General features: G+C 47.3%; 3 protein-coding genes across 8 annotated transcripts in view; 1 reads left to right on the top strand and 2 right to left on the bottom strand.

The window, feature by feature from the left end:
• The window catches only part of GOLGB1 (golgin B1), a 41,415-nt gene extending 35,557 nt beyond the window's left edge, over nt 1-5,858 (bottom strand). For 3 of the 6 annotated variants that reach the window (XM_088054726.1, XM_014261926.2, XM_014261922.2), the window contains exons 1-3: nt 5,731-5,821; nt 2,644-2,776; nt 205-301 (exon numbers count right to left, since the gene is read on the bottom strand). In XM_088054726.1, coding sequence (XP_087910852.1) covers nt 205-294 — 90 coding nt within the window. In that variant the 5' untranslated portion in view covers nt 295-301; nt 2,644-2,776; nt 5,731-5,821. Of the gene's footprint in view, nt 1-204; nt 302-2,643; nt 2,777-3,713; nt 3,766-5,730 lie in introns of those variants that run through there. The other 3 variants (XM_014261923.2, XM_014261924.2, XM_014261925.2) reach the window with 3 other exon arrangements.
• Nucleotides 5,859-9,612: 3,754 nt separating this feature from the next.
• LOC102107330 (guanylyl cyclase-activating protein 1-like) lies at nt 9,613-21,315 on the top strand. The gene is made up of 4 exons (XM_005533407.3): nt 9,613-9,863; nt 16,239-16,388; nt 18,106-18,196; nt 19,175-21,315. Exons 1-4 carry the CDS (start codon nt 9,666-9,668, stop codon nt 19,300-19,302), a joined length of 567 nt encoding a protein of 188 aa, XP_005533464.1. The 5' UTR covers nt 9,613-9,665; the 3' UTR covers nt 19,303-21,315.
• Nucleotides 11,683-14,789, bottom strand: LOC106628778 (acrosin-like). Its single transcript, XM_014261920.2, has 5 exons — nt 14,719-14,789; nt 14,210-14,452; nt 13,754-14,013; nt 13,172-13,317; nt 11,683-12,425 (listed from the first exon to the last, which is right to left on the bottom strand). The coding sequence occupies exons 1-5, from the start codon at nt 14,787-14,789 to the stop codon at nt 12,009-12,011; spliced, it is 1,137 nt and encodes a 378-aa protein (XP_014117395.2). The 3' UTR covers nt 11,683-12,008.
• Nucleotides 21,316-21,547: the final 232 nt, after the last annotated feature.

A 21,547-nucleotide genomic window follows, 5' to 3' on the forward strand; every position in this document is an offset into this window, starting at 1 on the left:
GAAAATTGAGGAGATTATGGTCTACACAACAGAAATGCTGACTTAAGAGGTGAGGAGTTGAAGAAAAGCAGAGTAGAATGGCAACTCAGTCTAGTGCTCAACAGGGATGAAGCAGGAGAGTGTTGTCACTGCAGTCTAATAAAACATGCTCCCCAAACTAATTGTCAGTAAGATCTGAAAGTCTTTAGATAACACTGTACTTACAGCAATAGATGGTTCAGTAACTGCATCTCCATCCTCCCCAAACCGCTCTTGTAAAACAGTAGCTGCTAAACCTGACAAACGGCTCAGCATCTTGAGCCTAAAACAAAACCAAGAGTCAGAATAAAGTTCCAGAGTCAAAACTGCTATGAAGAATAAGCTCCCTTATGCTGATCTCTAATGTTACAGCAGCTGGTGACCAGGCTTGTAGGGAATTTGTCTCCTTTGCCAAGAGAGAAAAGCCAAAGTAAAACCTCAGGAAAAAAAGAAATGGTCACGTTAACAAGAGCAGCCGGACCCTCTGAACATTAAAGCAGAGGACATACTGGTGTCAAGACACTTGAAGATTCCTTCACTGCTCTACATGTATGATTGAAAAATATATTTTTATAGCAGATGCTAAATGATGCTCACAGTTCATTCTTGTAATGTCACTAACAATGACATAACAGAACCATGACCTGTTCAGTTTACTGAAAAGAAGGGTGATTGTTAAATGAAGTAATTTCTCTACAGGCCAAACACAGCCTGTAACATAAAATCATATTTCTGCTAATAAGTAGTGGAAATAATGGACTGAGCCTTGATGTTTGCTAAACAGATACAAGCGTGTCACATTGAAGAGATCATGAGACCTCTGTATGTCACATCCAGGATAGGACCTCAACATAAAGCAGTAGTCTGGAGAGGACCTATATTTCCCGGCTGCTGCTTAGCATACCTTCTTTCCTTTTCTTGAAATTCAGGAGCCAAACTAATCCAGTAAGTGGAAATGAAGAACCTAAAAACATGCAGCTGTACCAGCTAGCAAAATAAAACTTGTAATTTTGGGGAGAGCAGAAAATTAAATTCTCCATTATTAACTGAGACGATGAGATGCACTCCGCCTCACTAAATTCACCAAATTCAAATGAGCTTTTGATAAGCCAAAGTACAGAGATGCCAAACAGGAGGATAAAAACAGGCTGGAGAAACAGATGGATAGAAACATCATGAAGTTCAGGAAAGGCAGAAGCCTATGCCTGGAATGGGAAAAGCATGAGTGGTACAGGCTGAGGAGCAACCGGCTGTACAACTGTGTGGCAGAAGACAAGCTCCAAGTGCTGGTGGCCAAGCTTGGCACAAGTCACCAGTGCGCTCACAGCAAAGGTCAGGTGTACACTGAGCTGTATTGGTAGGACTGCAGGTAGCAGGTTGAGGAAAGCAGTTATCCCTCTCTGTTCACACCTATAAGACTACATTTGAAGTAGAGTGCCCACTTTCAAAACAGTGAATCAAGTATAGCCGAGAGCCCCCAGGATGACTGGGGTTTGCGTTTACAAGGCATATGGAGAGTGTAAGAATGCTGGGGTTGCTCAGCCCTGAGAACAGCAGGTGAGGAGTGGGATGCAACTGCTGTCCTCCCTACAACCACACACAATGTAGCTGGAGTCACACACCTCTTACAAGATCCACATCAAATGCACAAGAGGCAGAGGACACAAGTTGAAGCATAAGCAATTTCAATCAGAGAAAAAAATGCACAAAGAATGATGGTAAAGATGGTAAAGTACTGTATTAGGCTCATAGTAAACTGATCTGATTTTTTATTTAGACATGCTAAGAGCGAAGAATTTGACCAACTGAATTCCCAAAGCCCCTTAAGAATCACAGAATCGTCATTCTAGTGTTCTATAAAAAGAGGTCACATGTGACATTTGACATCTCTGAACAGAAAGGCCACACAACTATTCATGCCTGTAAGTGGCAAAAAGAAGCTGCAGTATTGCAAGCTGAAACTAGGCAAACTCATGTTAGTTGTAAGATCAAGTTTACATTATTAAAATTATCTCCATCAAATGCAATCTTTTAATATGATAAGATGTCTCTGCCTCCCTAGAAGCAGGCTCCTGAAGCTGGCTACACAGATCCACTCATTCCTGACTGTCACTGTCGGACACGATGTAGAAGTGTGGATTCATTCACAGCACACACCAGAACGAGTTGCTAGGAAAAGGCCTTTATTCCCCAACCTTTTCAGCTTTTATAGGGTCTTACGCTACAGGTTTAACATGATCGGTAAAGATAACATGATCCCATTGGTGGGAAAAGAGAAAAACACACTATCTACAGTTGTACAGAACTGTTTTGAGAAAGTGAAACTGTTTAGAGAGATAGATCTTGAGTGAGAGAGCTCTCAAGAGACTTTTCCCTTGGGAACAGATCAGCCACTGACAGGCTGTAATTCTCTCAGGCTCAGAGAAATCAGGTCCACACCTGACCTCTTTTGTCTTATTAAGCAAATCTTTGGTTGTAGACTGCCACTTAAATGTGTGAAAATATTGACAGTGGACAGGAGCAATGCATTACTTTTCTGTAGCAATCACCTGATTTTGCAAAAGTAGAAAACACGACAATGCACATTAAAGCATCAATAACAGAAAAGAACATGTGAATACCAACCTGCTTTGTGCTCCAAGGAGCTCATGGGTCTGCCGATTCAGTTGTAAGGTTTCCAAGCTAGGGCAGTCACACACAGGTCTTTCTTGCCATTCCTTTTAATCTCTTGAGTACTGACGGATTGCATGAAATAAGACTTTTGATGGAGAGAGAAGTGAAAAAGAACAAAAAAAGGAGGAGGAAATAAATTATCCAACAATAAAGAAATAAGCCCATCCTTCATCCTACATAATACACTCCAGGACTGTTAGACAGTCATTTGCAATAAGCATGAGAAGTGACAAGTCTGCTCTGTTTGGGAACATGGATTTGCAGACATGCCTTGGTTTCTCACACTGCATGGCCAATTTGATTCAGGCAATGGAATCAAATACTCAAGCAGCACTTAGTGTACCAAAAAGGCATGCAGCAAGAGGCCAAGCCTCAGACAGGTTCCTGCAAAGAGCTCAAGGGTATGCAACTCCTCCAGAAGCACAGTCAGAATGCCAGGATTGTTCATATTCTGCAACAACACAAAAGTCAGTGAAACAAGTGTTTCACTCTGAGTGCTTTGCTCACTTCTCAGCTGGCCCTGGGTGAGACTGAGGCATGGAATTCCAGAATAATACAGCTTTACAGTTCCTGCTAGGGAGATTTCTTCAGACAACGTCAACTGCTCACCAAGGTGGTAATATGAGATACTCATTTAGAGACCTGGAATGTCTGGAATCCATTATAAGACTAATAAAGTATTTATAGTTTTGTAAACCATCACTCCCATAATGCCCCAGTGAGGAACCAAACCTGCTGTCTTGCACTGGTGCATTTTAGAAAACAGCCATCCAAGCACAAGAATGCCTCTTTCTAACTGTCTCCAATAGTTGAAGAGGATGGATCTGATCTTCTAACTGAGCATTAGGCTACAGCTTCTCAAAGTCACAAACTCAAAATATGTGGCTGGGACTGAGAGAACCAATAGATTAATTATTAAAAGCGATATTAGAAATACGAAAAAGAAGCAGAATCCAGGCATCTGCATGGGCTTCAGCACATATCTGCATTGCTACAGGCATTACAATTTCAAGCATACATACCTGGATTGAGAAAATATTCCCTGGCATTTGTCCAGATTGGCCACATTAATCTGACAGTGCACTCAAGCTAATAAGCCTTGTTGGGTTTGGCTCACAGTCAGCCTCCTTAAAAATGCAAACAGAGGAACTGTCTGCAGCTATTTGCACGGATGTGGACTTTAGTAACCTAAAGAGATTCATGTTTTTGAATTCATTTTTAATTTATATTCTCAGGTCAGCCAAATATGCCAAGGGATGTGAATGGGGAGCAAAAAACGATTCTGCAATTCCATAAACAGCAACAGGTTTGCTGTCTGTGTAGAGGAAGCAGGGAAAACACGGGCCTAGGTGGGCCTCTGCTCTGGATAGCATCCTTCAGAACACATCCCTGGAACACAGCACTGCAGAGAGAGGCGGGGGATTGCAGTGGACAACTGACCTAAGTCATCAATGCACCCTTATGGCAAAGGCCAGCAGCAGCAATCCTGGGCTGCATTAGCAGTGTTGTCAGGAGGAAGGTGATCCTTCCTCTCTATTGAGCACTGGTGAGGCCACATCTGGAGTAATGAGTCCAGTTCTGGGCTCTCCAGAACAAGAGGTGGAAAACAGTTGGAGAAAATTTGGTGAAGAACAACAAGTAAAAGGCTCAAGGAGAATCTTATCAAAGAACCAGACTGGCTAAAGTTAGGAGGACATCTGGTCTAAGCTCCCTGCTCAAACAGAAGCTGTGCAGGCATATCTGCCTATCTCCAAGGACAGAGGCTTCACAACCTCCCTGGACAACCTGTGCCAGTGCTCAGTAAGCCACAGAGTGAGGAAGTATTGCCTGATGATCAAGGTAATCGGCTGTGTCTCACAGTTCCTGCTCACAACCTCTCATCGTTTCACCAGACACCACTGTAAAGAGCCTGGCTCTGCTTTCTTTGAACCCTCCCTGAGAACAAATCCAGGAACAAGCATAACATGACTTTAAATTCTGCCCCAAAGCCAACAGCCTGCACAGAGGGTGGTGGCTGTCCTGTGCATTAGCCTTAAGGACTTGAGACAGGAATATCCTGGTGTTATACAATGCCAACCAGTTTCCCCACAAACACAAAAGGACAGCTGTGTTCCACTGCCTCACCCCAATAAAGCAAACAGTGCTCTCAGAGACAAGACTGGTGCTCTCCCAGGCTCACACTGGCATATGGATTCCCACCTCTGTAACGAAGAGCAGAATGCAAGGACACTTGCTGTGCTTAGGATGTAAGCCAGGATCCTCTACATCCTGTACCTTTGCTCAGCATTCCTGTGACTAATCAACTTTTGCTGGGCAGACTTTACTTTGAACACTGGAATTGCCAGCAGCGATCTGAAAGAGGAGGCCACTTTCCTCTGAAATACACATCCCTGACCCAGTCTAAGCCCATTGCTAGTCTGCACAGTCCACAGCAAGCAGAGCATTTCTATCCCTAGGTATCAGCCATAGCAAAGAAAGACTTGACAATGTTTTTCCCCTAATTTATTCTACTATAAGTTTATTATACATAAATTAATTCCTTGCATTTCCCTTCGTTAAAAATCAAACACGCATTAAAAGCACTGCTGCTGTACACAAGCCCTGGGCCAAACTTCTAACGCTGTGCAGAGGGGTTCCAAGAGAAAGCAGGAGGGACGGGGAGCGCGGGAGCGCCGTGCTGGGTTCCGGGAGCGGCGGCTCCTGCTGCCACGGGGATGGCGGGCAGCGCCGCCGGGCCCCGGCAGCCCCGCAGGTTTACCGGACCGCACGGCTCCGGCGGGCTCCGCAGAGCGCGGAATTCCCCCGGCCCGGCTGCGCTCCCGGTACCCGGGGGCACCTGGGTCGGGCCGCAGAGCCTGGAGCGAGAAGTGGGCCCACCCCGGCCCACTGCCCCTTACGGCCCGGGCCCCAGGGAGCTGCGAACCCGATCTGGCCCCGCATGGCCAAGAAAGGAGCCCGGCCGGCGACCGCCACCGAGCGGCAGAGTCCGCGGTCCGCACAGGGCGGGGGGACAGTACCGAAGACAGGGAAGGCACTGACCTGCAGCACGGTGGGGGGGGGGTCAATACCGAGGGGCGACTCTAACCTGCGGAGGAACCCCCGCCGAACCGCTCCCACCGCGCCACCTCACCACCGGAACGCGCCGCCACCACTTCCGCCTCCGGCCGAGGCCCGGCCCCCGGCGGAGAAGAACCAATCAGCTGCGGTGGCTGAAAGATAGACGTGAGGACCAGGCAATCGCGACGGAGCAGCTGCCTCGGCGCCATGGTCGTCCTGCAACATGGCACGAAGTGACCAATCCCGAGGACGTGTTGGGCTCCCGCCCAATAACAACGCAGCGACCAATCAGTTGCGGCGTTTCGGGCCAGGGCGGTGCTGCTGGTGAAGCGGAGGCCCGGATTGGAGAGTGGGAGGCGGGAGGCGGGTCCGGAGGAGGGGGCCGGGGGGAGGCGGGGCCGAGGGGGGCGGGGCCGGGGCGGGGCGGCGGGGCCGGGGCGGGGCGGGGCGGCGGGGCCGGGGCGGGGCGGGGGGGGGGGGCCGGGGCGGGGCGGGGCGGCGGGGCCGGGGCGGGGCGGGGCGGCGGGGCCGGGGCGGGGCGGGGCGGCGGGGAGGCATGGGTCCCGCTTTCTCATTGCTGGGCAGCGCCCGAACTGTCGGTCAGTGGTTTGGTCTGAGCGGCCCTTTAAGGATGATCCAGTCCCACTCCCCTGCCATAGGTACGGGTTGCTCGAAACCCCGTTCAACCCGGCCTTGAGAGCTACCGGATATGTCCAGCTGAGGTTGCGCTCGTGCACGTGGCGACTGTTGTCCCTTGCTCTGGCACTACTGCTCTTGGCATAAGAATATTTTTCTGTCTTTCTTCGAAGCTCCGTCTGCACGCTGATAGGCTGCAATAAGGTCTCTCCAGAGCCGCCTTCTCCTCCATGCTGAACACCCTCAGCTCTCCAACCTGTCTCCAGCCCTTGGAGCAGCTCTGTGGCCTCCTCTGGACTGCCTCAGCAGCTCCAAATCTGTCTTGTTCTGAGAGTCCCAGGACTGGAGAAAGCTCTGCAAGTGGGGTGTCACCCGAGTGGGGCAGAGGGACACAGTTCTTCCCCTCAGCTGCTGCCCATGCTGCTGGGGATGTGCACACTGCCAGCCCCTGTCCAGTTTTTCGTTTTCCTTTTCAGAACCTTTCATCCATTCACTTCCTGGTCTGGTTCCAGAGATTGCCCCCAGCCAGATGTAGGGGAGGATTTCAGGAAGCCTGAGCAGCACAGTTTCCTTGCCTCCTGGCCACCCTCACTGTGCACTCAGGTGCGCTGTATTCCTATTTCTGGTGGCACCAGGAGCGCTGCCCCAGTATGGCCACAGGCTCTGTCCCTGTTCACAGGGCCTCAGAACCAAGGCTTGCCAAGTGTGCTCTGCATTTTTCATACCCTGCCCGCAGCTTTGTTCACTTTGTTCTCTTCCCTTTGTTCACTTTAGATGTGAGAGCAATTTCTCCAGGTATCTGTGGTTAATTTATTTTACTTATCTATCTTTGCGTGGTACAGCCATGGGCTTGTATTGGTAGTAATAGCAAACAGTTATTCTTGGTAGAATGAGATATTTACAACTCTTAACACATACCTATGTGACTAAGTGGAAGGAAAGAGAAGAAAGGAAAAAAAAAATTAAAAAAGAGGAAACTATGCACAAGAACATTCCTCCCAGTGAAGGACTCAGATGCTGACAACTTCCCATGACTCTCCCCTCCTCCTCTGCAAACATCTGAGTGAACCATAGATCTTAATATCCAGAAGAGCAGCAGGCAGGTCAGTGTAACACCAGGGAAAGCACAGAAACAAAGTGCATATGTTGCAGCTTTAATTGTATTATTGCTACTAGTGCAGCTTTTTTCTTATATATAAGTACTTGATTACATTATTTTTTTTTGCTTTTCTGTTATTAGATGTAGATTTATTATTACTCTCAAGTCAGACTGTTAAATTTTCTATTATACTAAAAATAAATTTTGGCTTTAAATGTGGATGTAAAGTGATGTGACTGATACTCTATATGGAAGGGATAGGGCATCCCGAAGGATCTGGACAGGCTAGAGAGAACGGCCCATTCCAACCTCATGAAGTTCAACAAGGCCAAGTGCATGGGTACAGGCTGGGTGACAAGTGAATCCAGAGCAGTCCTTTGGAGAAGGACTTGGGGGTCTTGGGGAATGAAAAACTGAGTATGGGCCAGCAATGTGCACTCACAGTTGATTGTAGCCTGGGCTCCATCAAAGGGAGCATAGCCGGCAAAGGAGCCTAGACTCTAGTTACCTGCTTTAGGGGAAGGTGTTTCTGCCCACGGAGAGAGGTGTAAGTAGATGATCTTTAAGGACTCTTGCAGCCAAAACCATTATGTGATTCTGTGAAGGTCCATCAGTGGGAAGCACACAGAGTGTGTGCACTTAGACATTCAGCCTACCCAGCAGCTGCCTCTCGATGCCTTGGACATGCTAGACCCTCTGAGGTGCACAACCCCACCACTGGTACAGATTCCATTGTACACAACAACCTACAAACAGACGTGTACACTGTGTACACTCCACTACATGTGATGAGGTGCTCAGGATGCAGCTGTCTCCTGCACAGAGAAACACAGACCCTCAACCCTTCACCTTCAGTCTAATAGTCAACTACTCCAGTGGTCTCACTAATACAGACATACACACACCTGTTTCACAAACTACTTGGCCTATTTGCTGGCTAATCTGGCTTGATATTTACTAGTGATCATAGACTGACATGGTCTTGCTCAATCCCATTGTGGGGACTTAAATCCGCATGCATACATATGCCCAGAGCACAGCACTGTGGAGCTGGACAAAAAAAAGAAGTAGAAATGTTAGAAAACAAGAAAGACTGTGATTACCAGGCAGAAGACACAGATAGACATTCATACTGATTAGCACCATTCTACATGCAACCAGCCCCTTCTATTTCCCTTGCCTCCATTTTCTTATGTTTGTTCATTCCCAAACAACCTAGACCCATCCCTTTCCACACCTTCTGTTCCTCCCCTAAACATCCTGTTGTGAGTCTTGTCCCCAAATGCTCTTGCCCTGGACCTCCCAGCGTTTTCTGTGCCCCTAGTCAGTACTCAGTTTGTAGGGTGCTCCACAACCTCTCCCACTGACTCATCATGGGTGCCACCTCTAGGCCCATGGGACTGATAGCTCCCCTGAGACGTATTTAGAAAGAGCTGGGAGAGGGCCTTTATTTCTCTTACTCAGTGATTTGTGTTCCCCAGCCTGTGCTTGTCTCTCTTTGCCCCTTCCCCTCTGTACAGTTGAGCCTTTCATGGGTTGCCTGCACTTCGATGGTGGTTCTTGGATTTGCCAAACTAGGGGAACATTTGGGTCCCCCCCTCCCCCCAGCCTTGTTCCTCTGTGTTCCTTTGTGTGCATTGAGGTGAGCTTTTTCCCACATAACCTCACTCTTGTACTGGGCCACTTCTGTAACAGTTACTGGCCCTACACACTCCGTTACTCAACATGTCTATTTGAGAAAACAGACTCTCAAATCCACTTAGAGGATCAGATCTTTACTTAACCTCACAGCCCACATCTTGTGGGCATTTCCTCTTATCTTCATGTATAATTATATCAAGGTTAAAAATAGAGTAGTCTACCAAACCAGTATAGCTCCCAATGCCAGTGTCTGATTAACCTTCTCACCCTTTCTGCTTTAGCTTCTAAAATAGAAGTGATTTGCTAGATTATCTTGCATCTCCTTTCCATTCTAAGAAGACTGTTTGTATCATTGAAGGTTTCTGGTTTGTGGATCAGCCTCCAAGAAGATTAACATTTATAATTGGTTTGTGGAAAGTTAGATCCCTCACGTAACTGACATTAGTGTTGAGCATGGACAGGAGCGAACAGGCAGTGCTCTGAGAGCCACAGGAGAAAGAGGATCATTCCTGTATCATCATCCTTCTGACCACAGGTACATATGGGAAACAACAGCAGCTCCACAGTGGATGATCTACAGGCTGTCGAGATCCACCACTGGTACAAGAAATTCATGACAGAATGTCCTTCTGGACAGCTGACAGAGCATGAATTTAAGCAGTTCTTTGGGCTCCGAGGGCTGGATCCAGAGGCCAATAAGTACATTGAGCAGATGTTCCGCACGTTTGATATGAACAAGGTGAGTTCTCCGGCAAGGAATTAACTGTCTCGTGCTGCTTAGAAGTGATCCAACTCCTGCAGTTTCAGAGTCTTTGTCTTTCTCTTGCAAACATAAAGAACATAAATATTCTCTTGGAAACATTTTTCTCTTGCAAACATTGGTGTGGAAAGATGCCAAGGGATGCTGATGTAAAGTACCTAAATGTAAGGAGCAAATTAATGTGTACAGGTAATAATATAGATGACATAAACAGTACTCCTGATTATCTAACTACCTCATGCAAGTTCATCTTTGAATTTTGAAAATTCCTTATTGCCTATTATTTGACATGGCCTTGTTTAACTAGCAAAATGCTAATTTCACTATTCTTCTTACATGTTCTTATTATTCAAAAACATAGCTGTATGAGATTGTGGAGACCACAGGAATCAGACACAATAGAAATCATTATAGTATTCACAGAGGAGTAATTTCCAGGTATTTGGCAGCTGAAATTAACACTACATGCGCAGACAATGTCTGTGGCTCTCCTCAGTGCTGGAAGGTGCAGCATGAGAGTGAGGGGGTGTGTATTGTTCCTCATGGTGACGAGTGACTGCTGGTAGAAAACAGGAGCCCCCATAATTCCTTTAAGCATGCAATGGCCCTCACTCTTGCCTGCTTTTTATCCATATGTATTTCAGCCTATGCTTGAAAGCCTGTATTCTTAATGATAAAGAAAACTGGGTTTATAGCATCCTGGGAAAATTCAGATATACTCTCTGCTCCAAGGCTCTGGAATGGAGTCAAGGAGGATCCAGTCACAGAGCCATGAGAACCAGGCAGGAAATCACAGAGTTAGTCTTGAAGAATGAAAGCTTAGGGACCAACAAAGAATGTTATTTTGGACATGTGAGACAGTATAAGGAGCTAAGGAATGCTTAGGAATATTACAAAATTCTTAAAGAGAGGAGCAGGCAGGCCCCCTTAGGGTAGCTGAGGTCTTGTGGTAGATGACTGGAAATGACTGAAGACCTCAAAGAACATCTTCTCTCATCCCAAAGTCCTCTGTGACTAGGAGAGTAAGAGTGATGAGAAGCAGTTTCATAAGTGAAAGCAAAACCTTAACAGCTTTTACACAAGTCTTTCTTTCATTTCACCTTTCTCCCTTCTTGGGATGTTTAAGGACTTTAAAATTTATTCAAGGATGTTGAGCATTCCAGATTTTTCCTGTGAGCCCTATGTTATCCAGTAAACAATGTTACAAGAAGATTCTCAAATTCAAACTTGGTCAGAAAAGATTAAAAGCTATCATCTAAAAAAAGTGACAGTGATCACAAGGGGAATGAAGTAAGAGTGTGGCAACTAGTGGCAATGGATCTACATCAGTTAATCTTAGTCTGCTAACAGCTAGTCACTTAATCGCTTTTTATGAACAAGGGCAAGGAACAAGGAACAGAGGAAAATCCACCCTGTCGTAATACAGACATGATGGATGGAATTGTCTGCCTTCTGGACCTTCAGATTTTGAGAACTTTGATGATGACAAATAGGATAAATTTTCAATGTTCTTCTTTTATAAATTGCAATTGTAGAATTGTAGAATGGTTTGGGTTGGAAGGGACCTTAAGGGCCATCTCATTCCACCACCTCCCATGGGCAGGGACACCTTCCACTATGTCAGGTTCCTCCAAGCTCCATCCAACCTGGCCTTGGACACTTCAGGGGCCAGGACCTCATCACCCCCTGAGTAAAAACTCCTTCTCAACACCTCATCCAAATCTCCCCTCCTCTAGATTGAAACCATTCCTCCTTGTCCTGTTGCAACCTGCCCATGCAAAAAATCCACTTCCCCCCCATTATTATAACCTGCTGCAGGCACTGGAAGGGGCACTGAGATTTCCATGGAGCCCTCTCTGGGCTGAAGAATGAATGTGAACAGCACAGCAGATGGACAGACAGAGCAGGGACTCTCAGCTTGTGGGTGCACTGAGCAGGGCCGAAAACACGGTTAATGATGAACGCAGAAACTTTACTTCAACACTTCAGTCACGTCAGCATCGGTGTGGCCACAGCAGAGCAGCATGGGCAGGACAGAGAAGCCTCTGGCCCAAGGCTACCTTTGGCCTGGCAGGAAATGCTGTGGTCCACTGTAGCCCTGGGTCCTGCTCATCCTGTTGCTGCTCAAGCTTCTTTGTCCTTCAGGAACTGCAGGAACTCCTGCATCAGATTCCAGAATTGCACCAGGATCTGGTGTGGGAACATCACGGGCAGTGACGTGCCCGAGGATGTCACCACTGGTCGCTGACTGTACTCAGGGGTCAAGCGGATGTGTTCCTCTGGTTCCTCTGGTTCCTCTGGTTCCTCTGGTTCCAGACTCTGCTCAGGGGCCAAGGTGACAACTGGCTCCGGTGCTGGACCGGCTCTTTCTGCTGGGCTCAGGCCCGTCTGGAGCAGGATCCAGTTGTAGAAGTGCTGAGTGGAGGTGTAGACCCCGGGGTGCCTGGCTCTGTCACAGCCTTTTCCCCAGCTGTTCATTCCCACAAGCCAGAAGTAGTCGGCTCTGTTGTCCTTGCAGACGAGGGGACCCCCGCTGTCCCCCTGTGCCAGGAGAGAAGGCTCAGAGGCTGTGGTGGGCTGCTGCCATCCCCAGGGCTGGCTCCTCTCTCCCATCCCCAGGGCTGGCTCCTCTCTCCCATCCCCAGGGTTTGCTCCTCTCTCCCATCCCCAGGGTTATCTCCTCTCTCCCATCCCCAGGGTTGTCTCCTCTCTCCCATCCCCAGGGCTTGCTCCTCTCTCCCATCCCCAGGGTTGGCTCCACTCTCCCATCCCAGGGTTGGCTCCTCTCTCCCATCCCCAGGGTTGGCTCCTCTCTCCCATCCCCAGGGTTTTCTCCTCTCTCCCATCCCAGGGTTTGCTCCTCTCTCCCAGCCTCTGCCAGGTCTGCATTCCCAGCCTGGGAAGGTTCAGCTCAGGGTCCAGAGCCTCCAGGCCCTGGGCTGGGAGCAGGTCGGGGGCTCTCCCATCTCTGCAGGTGGGTCCCAGATGTGTGGAGGACAGATGTTCCAGGGTCACATCCGTACTTTGGGTTTTCTGGGGGCACTGAATGGGCTTTGTGCGCAGGACTGGGCCTTGGGGACAAGGGGACCAACAGGTGAAGAAGAGAAGGGCATCCCCAGGATATAGGGCAGGGATGCTCAGATGGGGAAAGGAAGGGCAGCCCAGGCAGTGGTAGAGACCCAAGGGTGGCAGAGTGCCAGGCCAGGCCCGGCTTGTGCTGGGCTGTGTTTGGGGGATGAGGGGTTCCTGTTCTGCTGGGGACTGAGGGACTCATCACACACTCCTACCTGGCAGGTGTCGATGCTGCCCTGCGGGTACCCAGCACACAGGTTGCGGGGGTGGATGGTCCCCGCATACCACCGGCTGCTGTTGCAGAGCTCCGTGTCCATGAGGTGGACCTTGGACTCCTGCAGCACCATGCCTGTTCCCTGAGCTGTGGGCACAGAAGGGAATGAGCCCCCAGCAGGTCGGTGCCCATCCCCTCCCCTGCCTGGGGTGAACTGCTTCCCCTGGTCTGGCTCAGCCCCTTCCCTGGGACTGGCTTTGCCTCCAAGTGACTCGTCCAGCTGTGTCCCTGCTGTTGGCTCTGGGGAAGGGGCCAGACCCATCTCTCCAGAAGCTTCACAGTCATGGAATTGTTTGGGTGGGAAAGGACCTTAAAGTTCATCCAGTTCCATGACCATGCCGCACCCCCCCGCCCCCCCAGGCATGGACCCCTTCCCCCAGCCCGGGCTGCTCCGAGCCCCGGCCCTGCTGCCATCCCGCAGCTGGACTCTGTCTGTGGCCACTCCATGTCCCCAGGGTGCCCAGCCTGTGTCCCTGGCATGCCCAGCTCTCCCTCAGGGCGCACATCCTGCATGGGAACTCACCTCTGGCAAAGTTCCAGCCGGCGATGTAGCAGGATTTCAGCTCCGAGACCCTGAGCGAGGCGTCGGGCACGCAGCCCAGCTGGATGTAGTCGCTGCACTCCACGGGCTGCTCCAGCTCCAGCAGGGCGATGTCATTCCTCGCCGTGGCAGGCACGTAGTGCCGGTGTACCAGGAGCCTCTGGATGTGTCTCACCTCAGCCTCAGGGCCCAGCTGAGTCAGATCTATGGCCCCCAACACCACCTCCCACGTGGAGATGTCCCTAGAGAGCGGATGGAGACAGGGGTGACAGCGAGCGGAGCCACGGGCTGGCAGTGGCCCAGCATTTCCCTGCCTTCTGCTTCCCAAGGCGGACAGGGAAGCAGAGAGGAAAGAGGCGGGATGAAAGTGGCACGTGGTGCTGTCACCTGGGCACCTGTCTGTGCTCTGGGGACACCTCTGTCCCTGCTGTTTCTTACCCGCCCCTGGCGAAGCAGTGTGCGACCGTGAGGACCCACTGGGAGCTGAGGAGGACACCGGTGCACATGTGCCACGTGCCGTTCGCCCAGGTGGCCTGGATGCTGACAATGCCAGGCCAGGCCCCTGGCTGGACACTGGTGCCACCCATGACATGGGACGTGCCAGCAGCAGAAGCCACGGAGACATAGTCGAGAACTGCAGAGCTGTGGTCAGAAGCCATGGGCCGGAGCCCACAGGTCCTTCTGTAACACAAAGCCATCACTGTTCGGCTCAGTGGCTGCTCTACTCAGGCTGAAAGTCCCCTGTTGTCCCTTCCAGCCCAGTTCTGAGTGGCAGAAAGACCTGGGATGCCTGAGGGGTACATCTGTCCTTCTGTTCTGTGGCAGCCCTGCACACAGGTTGTGCCAGTACCTGGGCACTGGCCAGGGAGTGAGGCTGGAACACTGTGGTGTGGGTGTGGGGAACATGTGGGGCCCCTAAAGGGAACCCCCTAAGTGGGGCCACTGACCTGCAGGTGTCCCAGGTGCCTCCCACGGGCCAGGCCAGGGCCAGCAGGATGAGAACCCACAGAAAAGCCATTGGTGCCAGTGCAGGTGGCAGCAGCCAGAACCGAGGTGTCGCCTCCAGTGCAGCCACCGCCACAGCACCCACAGCCTTTGTGGTGCTCACAGTGCCCCTGGCCCAGAGCCGCTGTCACAGAGGGGCTGGTTCTGTGTGCTGGGCATGGCAGGGAGGGGCAGCACAGTCATAGAGACATGGAATGGTCTGGGTGGAAGGGACTTTTAATGACCACCCAGTGCTGTCCCCGTCATGGGCAGGGCCACCTTCCACTGTTCCAGGCTGCTCCAAGCTCCGTCCAGCCTGGCCTTGGACACTGCCAGGGATCCAGGGGCAGACACAGCTTCTCAGGGCAACCTGTGCCAGGGCCTGCCCACCCTCACAGTCAGAAATTCCTTCCCAACACCTAATCTAAATCTGCCTACCTTCAGCTTAGGGCCATTTTTCTTGTGCTGTCCCTACATGCTCTTGTCCAAAGTACCCCTCCAGCCTTCTTCTAAGCCCCCTTTAAGTACTGGAAGGGGCATCAAAGTCTCCCTGGAACCAGCTGTTCTCCAGGCTGACCAGCTGTAACTCAGCCTGTCATGCCCTTCTTCCCACCCTGAGTGAACATTTTAAATGTGGTGATCCTTACTGTAAAACAGCAGTGCTCTGCTAGGTCACCTGCATTCACCTTTTACATATGTTTATTTACATCCATTCCAGAAAGGCATCTGACTTTGATTAAATACCTCAAGAAATGAAAGTTTCATTTTTTTGCTCTGTTATTTGTTGTGGTTATCCAGAAACTTTGACTTAGATATGTGTTTTATTTGCAGTTTGTTTTTAACCGCTTCAAAATTTTAGTCAGCTTTAAATTTAGGGCTAAAGAACCTTTACTAACTGGCATTTTTCTTGCAAAAGAAACAAGAGATTTTTTGACTTTCTTTGTAGAGTCAAGAAATGAAATATTAAAAACCTAAATACTGAACATTTTTCCAGTGGTCAAATCATGCTCTGTGTATTTCACAAAATATCCCCAGTCACTTTATTTTCCACAGAATGGAGAAGAGATCTATGGCTTACTGGAACAGCAGTTTCCCACAAAGGCAGAGCAGACTAGTACAGGAAACTTGCAGCCCATGGGCTGGGCTCAATATTCTCTCCCAGCAGGCCAAAGGCAGTCAGCTTTGGTGCACAGAGGGGGCTTTGTTCATGCTGACAACGAGGAGTGGCAGGTTACCTCACTACAGATGGTGTGCATAAGGGAGCCACTATGTAATAGATCATAACTTTAGGAACTCGGCTATTTAGTGGATAGAGAAATAATATGTCTCTGCACTAAAGATTTTGCCTAAGTCCAAGTCTCTGTGCCATCTGTTGGTCTTTCTCATTCAGCTGTGAATCTAAAGACCAGTAAGATGAAACAACTTAAGAGCATGCAATCCCTTAGTTTATTCCTGTCACAATTTTGGGTTTTTTTTCTGACAGGATGGATATATTGATTTCATGGAATATGTGGCTGCCCTCAGCCTCGTTCTCCGAGGGAAGATGGAGCAGAAATTGCGGTGGTATTTCAAGCTCTATGATGTAGATGGCAATGGCTGCATTGATCGACATGAACTGCTCAACATCATTAAGGTGAATCTCCAGGGGTCTGTGTTCTTGCCTCTTTCCTTAAAGACAAATCACACAAGTAAGACCTTTGCTGTTTCCCACATGGATGATCATGGATGAGACCTTTAACATCCTTCCTTCTCTGAGCAGAATTCCCCATCACCATATAATGCAATAAGCAGACTTGACAGAATATCACCACAGCTTATGTTACAGCATAGATAACCATAAAATTGTTTTCGTTAACTGTGACATAAATTGCACTTTCCAAGGTTTCAGACCCTGTGACTGTCAGTTGCTATCTCTGCAATATGTCTTTAATATGTCCTTTTCCTCATGAGAAGTTGGAGAGCTACTCACAGTTTATTTTTTAGAATCAGCTCCTAAATATCAACATCATAAAACATTTCTGATTCTGGCAAATAGCCTGAAGAAGAATGACTGAGAATGGAAAGGATTGTATGCAAATAACTATTGTGGATGGGGTAGGAATTATGAGCATGAAGATCACTATAAATTTCTCAGAATTAATTACGCTGCAAATTGAGATTATTTTGCAGGAGCTGCAAAATATTTCCTCCAAGATGCAGGAAAGATTCAATGACCCTAAATAAATTACATTTTTGAATACGAAATGTCATAAAACTGATTTGATAAAGCACTAATAAGATGTTATTAATGCATTCTCATATGGATAAGAATTTTAGAGCTGGGTATCAAAGAGACCTGACCAAAATCAATACCTGTAGTAACATACAGCCTCCTAATAGTAACTTGAAATAGAAATACTCAGACATTACAGTGAAGCAACAGATAACAACAGTTAAGACAGAGCTCTTGAGAAACAAGTCCTGTGGGCAACAACTGGTGGCAAGAAATGTATTGCCCTTTGTATTTTGTGGGTGTAGTTCAGTGTTTTTTTGGTAACCTTAGGAAATTGCTGACATGGCATCAGTTTCAGTAAAATGGCATTTGAAAAAGAATGAAGAAAATTACCAAATATCAAAGGGTAAAAACTAGAAAATGAATAGTACTTAGAATCAGTATACTGATATATATATATATCAGTATATATCAGTATATATCAGTATATAAGTATATTTAGAATCTGTATAAAGGCTCTGAAATCACATATTTCACGGACATCTTTAAACAAAGGAAATATTAGCATTGAAAGAAAAGAGAAGCCTGAGCTATGTAGTTATGAATAAGGATTGTAGCAAACAGAAGTGGATAAGGCTCAAAGACGAAAATTAATTTCCAGTGAGCTTTAGGGAGAAGCCAGACACACAGGAAGCCGTATATAAATGGAAATTGTGAAAGTAAGAATAGAAATAAATTACCACAACATATAACAAAGGAATTTCATAATGTCAAGTGCAGAGGGTGTTTGACAGTGTTTCTGAGGCTTGGTGTACCATAAGGTCACAGAGTGGGCCAAAGTGGATCAGTTAGGTGGATTCTGATTCTGCCATTTCTGCAGCACCTAAACTGTACCTAAGCAAAATTAGGCAAATCCTCTGGATTTTTCTGCTCATTCCGTGATCCAGAGCTATGCTCCCTTTGCACTCTTCAGTGCCATCCCTAAGGCCTGATGATTTATGCTTTGTTTTCCTATGATGCTGGTTCATTTGTATGGGGAAGGTACCAGGCATGAGTGTCTTACTATGAATCTATGCTGACATGTAGAATCAGTCTGGGAGTTGTCAGGAAGCTTCTTACTCTTGCTCTTTTATTTTAGGCTATTCGAGCTATTAATGGTGGTGACCATGAAACTAGTGCAGAAGAGTTCACCAGTCGAGTCTTCGACAGGATTGATGTGAATGGCGACGGTAAGGTTCCTGCCTTTGTCATCCAGCTCAGGCAGCCTCTTTTCTACAGAGTAACATCCAAATTTTCCCTTCTTGGTAGAACTTTAGGCCTCTTCACTTCATATTTTCTTTCTATTTGCATTCTCAGACAGTAAGGCGTTCTCCATGGACCAAAAAGGATTTTTCTCCTGGCATGATACATAATCAGGATTTTTTTCCCTCTACTGAGTCTTAGCTTTGTTCTGTTCACAAGAGTTTGGTAGTGGGGGTTTTGGAATGGTGTTTTGTTTTCCTTTCTGTATGTTACTGTATAGCTCATGCCAGTTAGAAGTGGGAAATATTAACAAATGGCCCCAGCTGCTCCTAAGTACTTTAGCATGGAAAGGAAGAACTGGAATTTAATGTTGAAGTTAAGAGTTTCTCCACTGGATCTGCTGCAGGCAATACAGCAAGAATATGAAGTGCTCAGTCAAAAGTTGGTCAAGTGTCACTGTGGTCCCTGTGTGTCCCCGACTGGTATCTCTTTCCTTGCTACTTCAGGTGCTTATTACTTTCTGACAGGCTCTTTTGCTATTCCAGAATAACTCTGCTGATCTGCTTCCCTGAACAAGGGCTCTTTGGCCTAGGACAGAAAAATTTGTTTCTGCTTATCACAGCCTCCTTCTGTCAGTTCCTTTATCCTTGAAAATCAGCAAGCATAGGGCTGGTTAGTACTACGACAGGTTAAGAAAAAAAAGGATGCTATGACCCCACTCCTTAGCTACCCACTTCTATTGTTCTTTCTTATTTACCTCTTCCCTTGTATGGGGGAAAAAAAAGGAAGCAGGTGTTGTCTGGATACTGGGGATGTTTCATAAAAGCTTAAGAAGACTCTCTGAGGTCTTTAGAAGAGTGCCTTAGAGAAGTGCCTATATAGTAAGTGGTCTCTAAAGCTAGATTATTGTACTCCTTTTCTTGTCAGATGTGGATTGTGATGCCTTTTATTTGTGTCTGACACAGGTGAACTTTCTCTGGATGAATTTGTGGAGGGAGCAAGGAAAGATGAGGAGTTCATGGAGGTTATGATGAAGAGTTTGGACCTGTCACACATTGTGGCCATGATAAACAACCGTCGGCATAGTGTATAAATCAAGCTGGGAGAAAAAGCTGTGCCAATAGACAGAAGGGTGTAGAAACACACAGAAGGAGAGACAGCATTTTTCAAAACAAAATTTCCATAAACATGAATATGGAAGTAGGAACAGAAAGACACTGCTGTGTATCTGAGTGCATGTTCCTGTACAAATACTGAAGCTTAGACACATAAACGCAGGGCAGGTTCAGAAAAACAATCTGGGTGGCAGTATTTGACTTGTCTTTCTAAAATTTAAAGGCCAAATTTCAGGGCACAAATTTCCTTTTTATTCTGTGTCCCAGAATAAAAATTCTGCGTCCCACTTTGAAATGGATGAAAAGTAATGCCAAGTTTGGAAGAGCACTAGCAGAACTGGGTGGTGGAGTGTGGAGGAAATATTCTGATGTACAAAAGAAGAGTTTCAAGTTGTTATTAGTGTAGAGAACTATCAACAGAATGTAACTTGAACTGTTCTTGTCATGGTATTGGTTCATAAACACCAGCAAGGTTGTCCATACCAGATGTGCTTGGATTTGGTAGTCTCTGAAGAAGCAGCTTTAGTCGTAAGATCACAAGAACTGAAAGAAAAACCAGTCTGATAGTGACAAATCTGCTGCAGCTATTTGAGCTTTCTGTCATCAAAAGAGCTCTAGCAAACAGGTCAACGGTTTGGAGAAGCTTCTGTAACCAGAGAAAATATGCTACTCATTTTCCCAAAGTAGAAGAATAATTGAGAGATCAAATCTTTTATATACTCATGGTCCTACTTATTCTCCTGTCATACAACTGAGTCACTGGGAATGTTCAAGGCCATGTTGAACAAGGCTTGGAGTAACCTGATCTAACCCCATGGCATGGGGCTGGAACAAGATGGTCTCTGAGGTCCCTTTCTACCCAATCCATTCTGTGACTGTACGATAAATAAAGTATTTGAAGATGACCCTAATATTTTTGCTTCACACATCCTTTATTGGTCTTTCTTCTTGTTATTGAGAAGACAATCTAGTCGAAAAGCAGCTCACCAAGGTGAATTGTGAATTGTGCTGTTCATGTAAATGCTGGAGTGAAGCTAATACTCTAGATCAGTAAATTACTCTGATTTTGTACATGATGGGAAGAGTAATGCAGCATGGATGGAAGCTCAGAAAACTGTGTCTTGTTCACTGTTCATTAGATAAGGTCATGATCAGAAGCTTCTTTGAATCTGGGAAGAGAACCAGAAGGAAAGAAGAATGCAGGAAATGTTCAATGGAGTGCCTATGCCATAGTTGGCATGTTTTTCCTGTTCAGGAAGAAGAACTTGCAGACCTGTAACAAAACTTTAGACTAGACTTATTCTTGCTTATATTTAGGCTTCTGTGATGTTCAAATATGTATTGGTTTTCATGGCAAGGTTTTGGTAGTAGGGAGGCTACAGGAGTGGCTTCTTTGAGAAGCTGCTGGAAACTTCCCCCATGTCTGGCAGAGACAATGCCATCTGGCTCCAGGATGACACTGGCCAAGCCTAATACCTTCAGCCTTGCTAGTAACATGTCTGGGATAACACATTTAAGAAGGAAAAGTCAGAAGCAATTTCAGCCCGAGAAGTTAAGACTGAGAATATGTGAGAGAAACAGCTCCGAAGACTCCAAAGTCAGCTAAGAAGGAGGGGGAGAAGGTGTTTCAGGTACTGGGGCTGAGATTTTCCTGCAGCCTATGATGCAGCCCATAGTGAAGCAGGCTGTCCTCCTGGAGCACACGGAGCTCTGCAGGAGGTAAGCAGAAATCCACCCGCAGCCTGTGGAAGAGCCCCGTGTTGGAACAGGTCCTGGAAGGACCTGTGGGCCTGAGGAGAGAAGAGTAGGTTCCTGGTAAGACTTGTGACCTCACAGGGGACCCACTTTAGAGCAGTTCCTGAAGGACTGACCCCAGGGAAGGCACCTCACACTGGAACAGCTCATGAAGAACCACAGCCCATGAGAAGGACCCATACTGGAGAAATTAATGGAGAACTGTCTCCTGTAGGAGGGATCTCATGCTGCAGCAGCACAAGGACTCCTCTTCCTGAGGGGGAAGCAGTGGCATGAACTGATCATAACCTCCATTCTTATCTTCTTGCACTGCTGGTGGGGAGGAGGGAGAGAATGGGGAATAAAGTTAATACTGGGAAGGAGAAAGGGATGTGGGAAAGGTGTTTTAAAGATTTGTTTTACTTTTCATTATCCTACTCTGACTTTGGTAATAAATCCAATTAATTTCTCTCTTTTTTCCCTGTGATG

Source organism: Pseudopodoces humilis, chromosome 5 (assembly GCF_049639895.1).
Source record: "Pseudopodoces humilis isolate 2021_Gansu_Grassland_sample_001 chromosome 5, ASM4963989v1, whole genome shotgun sequence".
In the NCBI taxonomy this organism is placed as follows: domain Eukaryota; kingdom Metazoa; phylum Chordata; class Aves; order Passeriformes; family Paridae; genus Pseudopodoces; species Pseudopodoces humilis.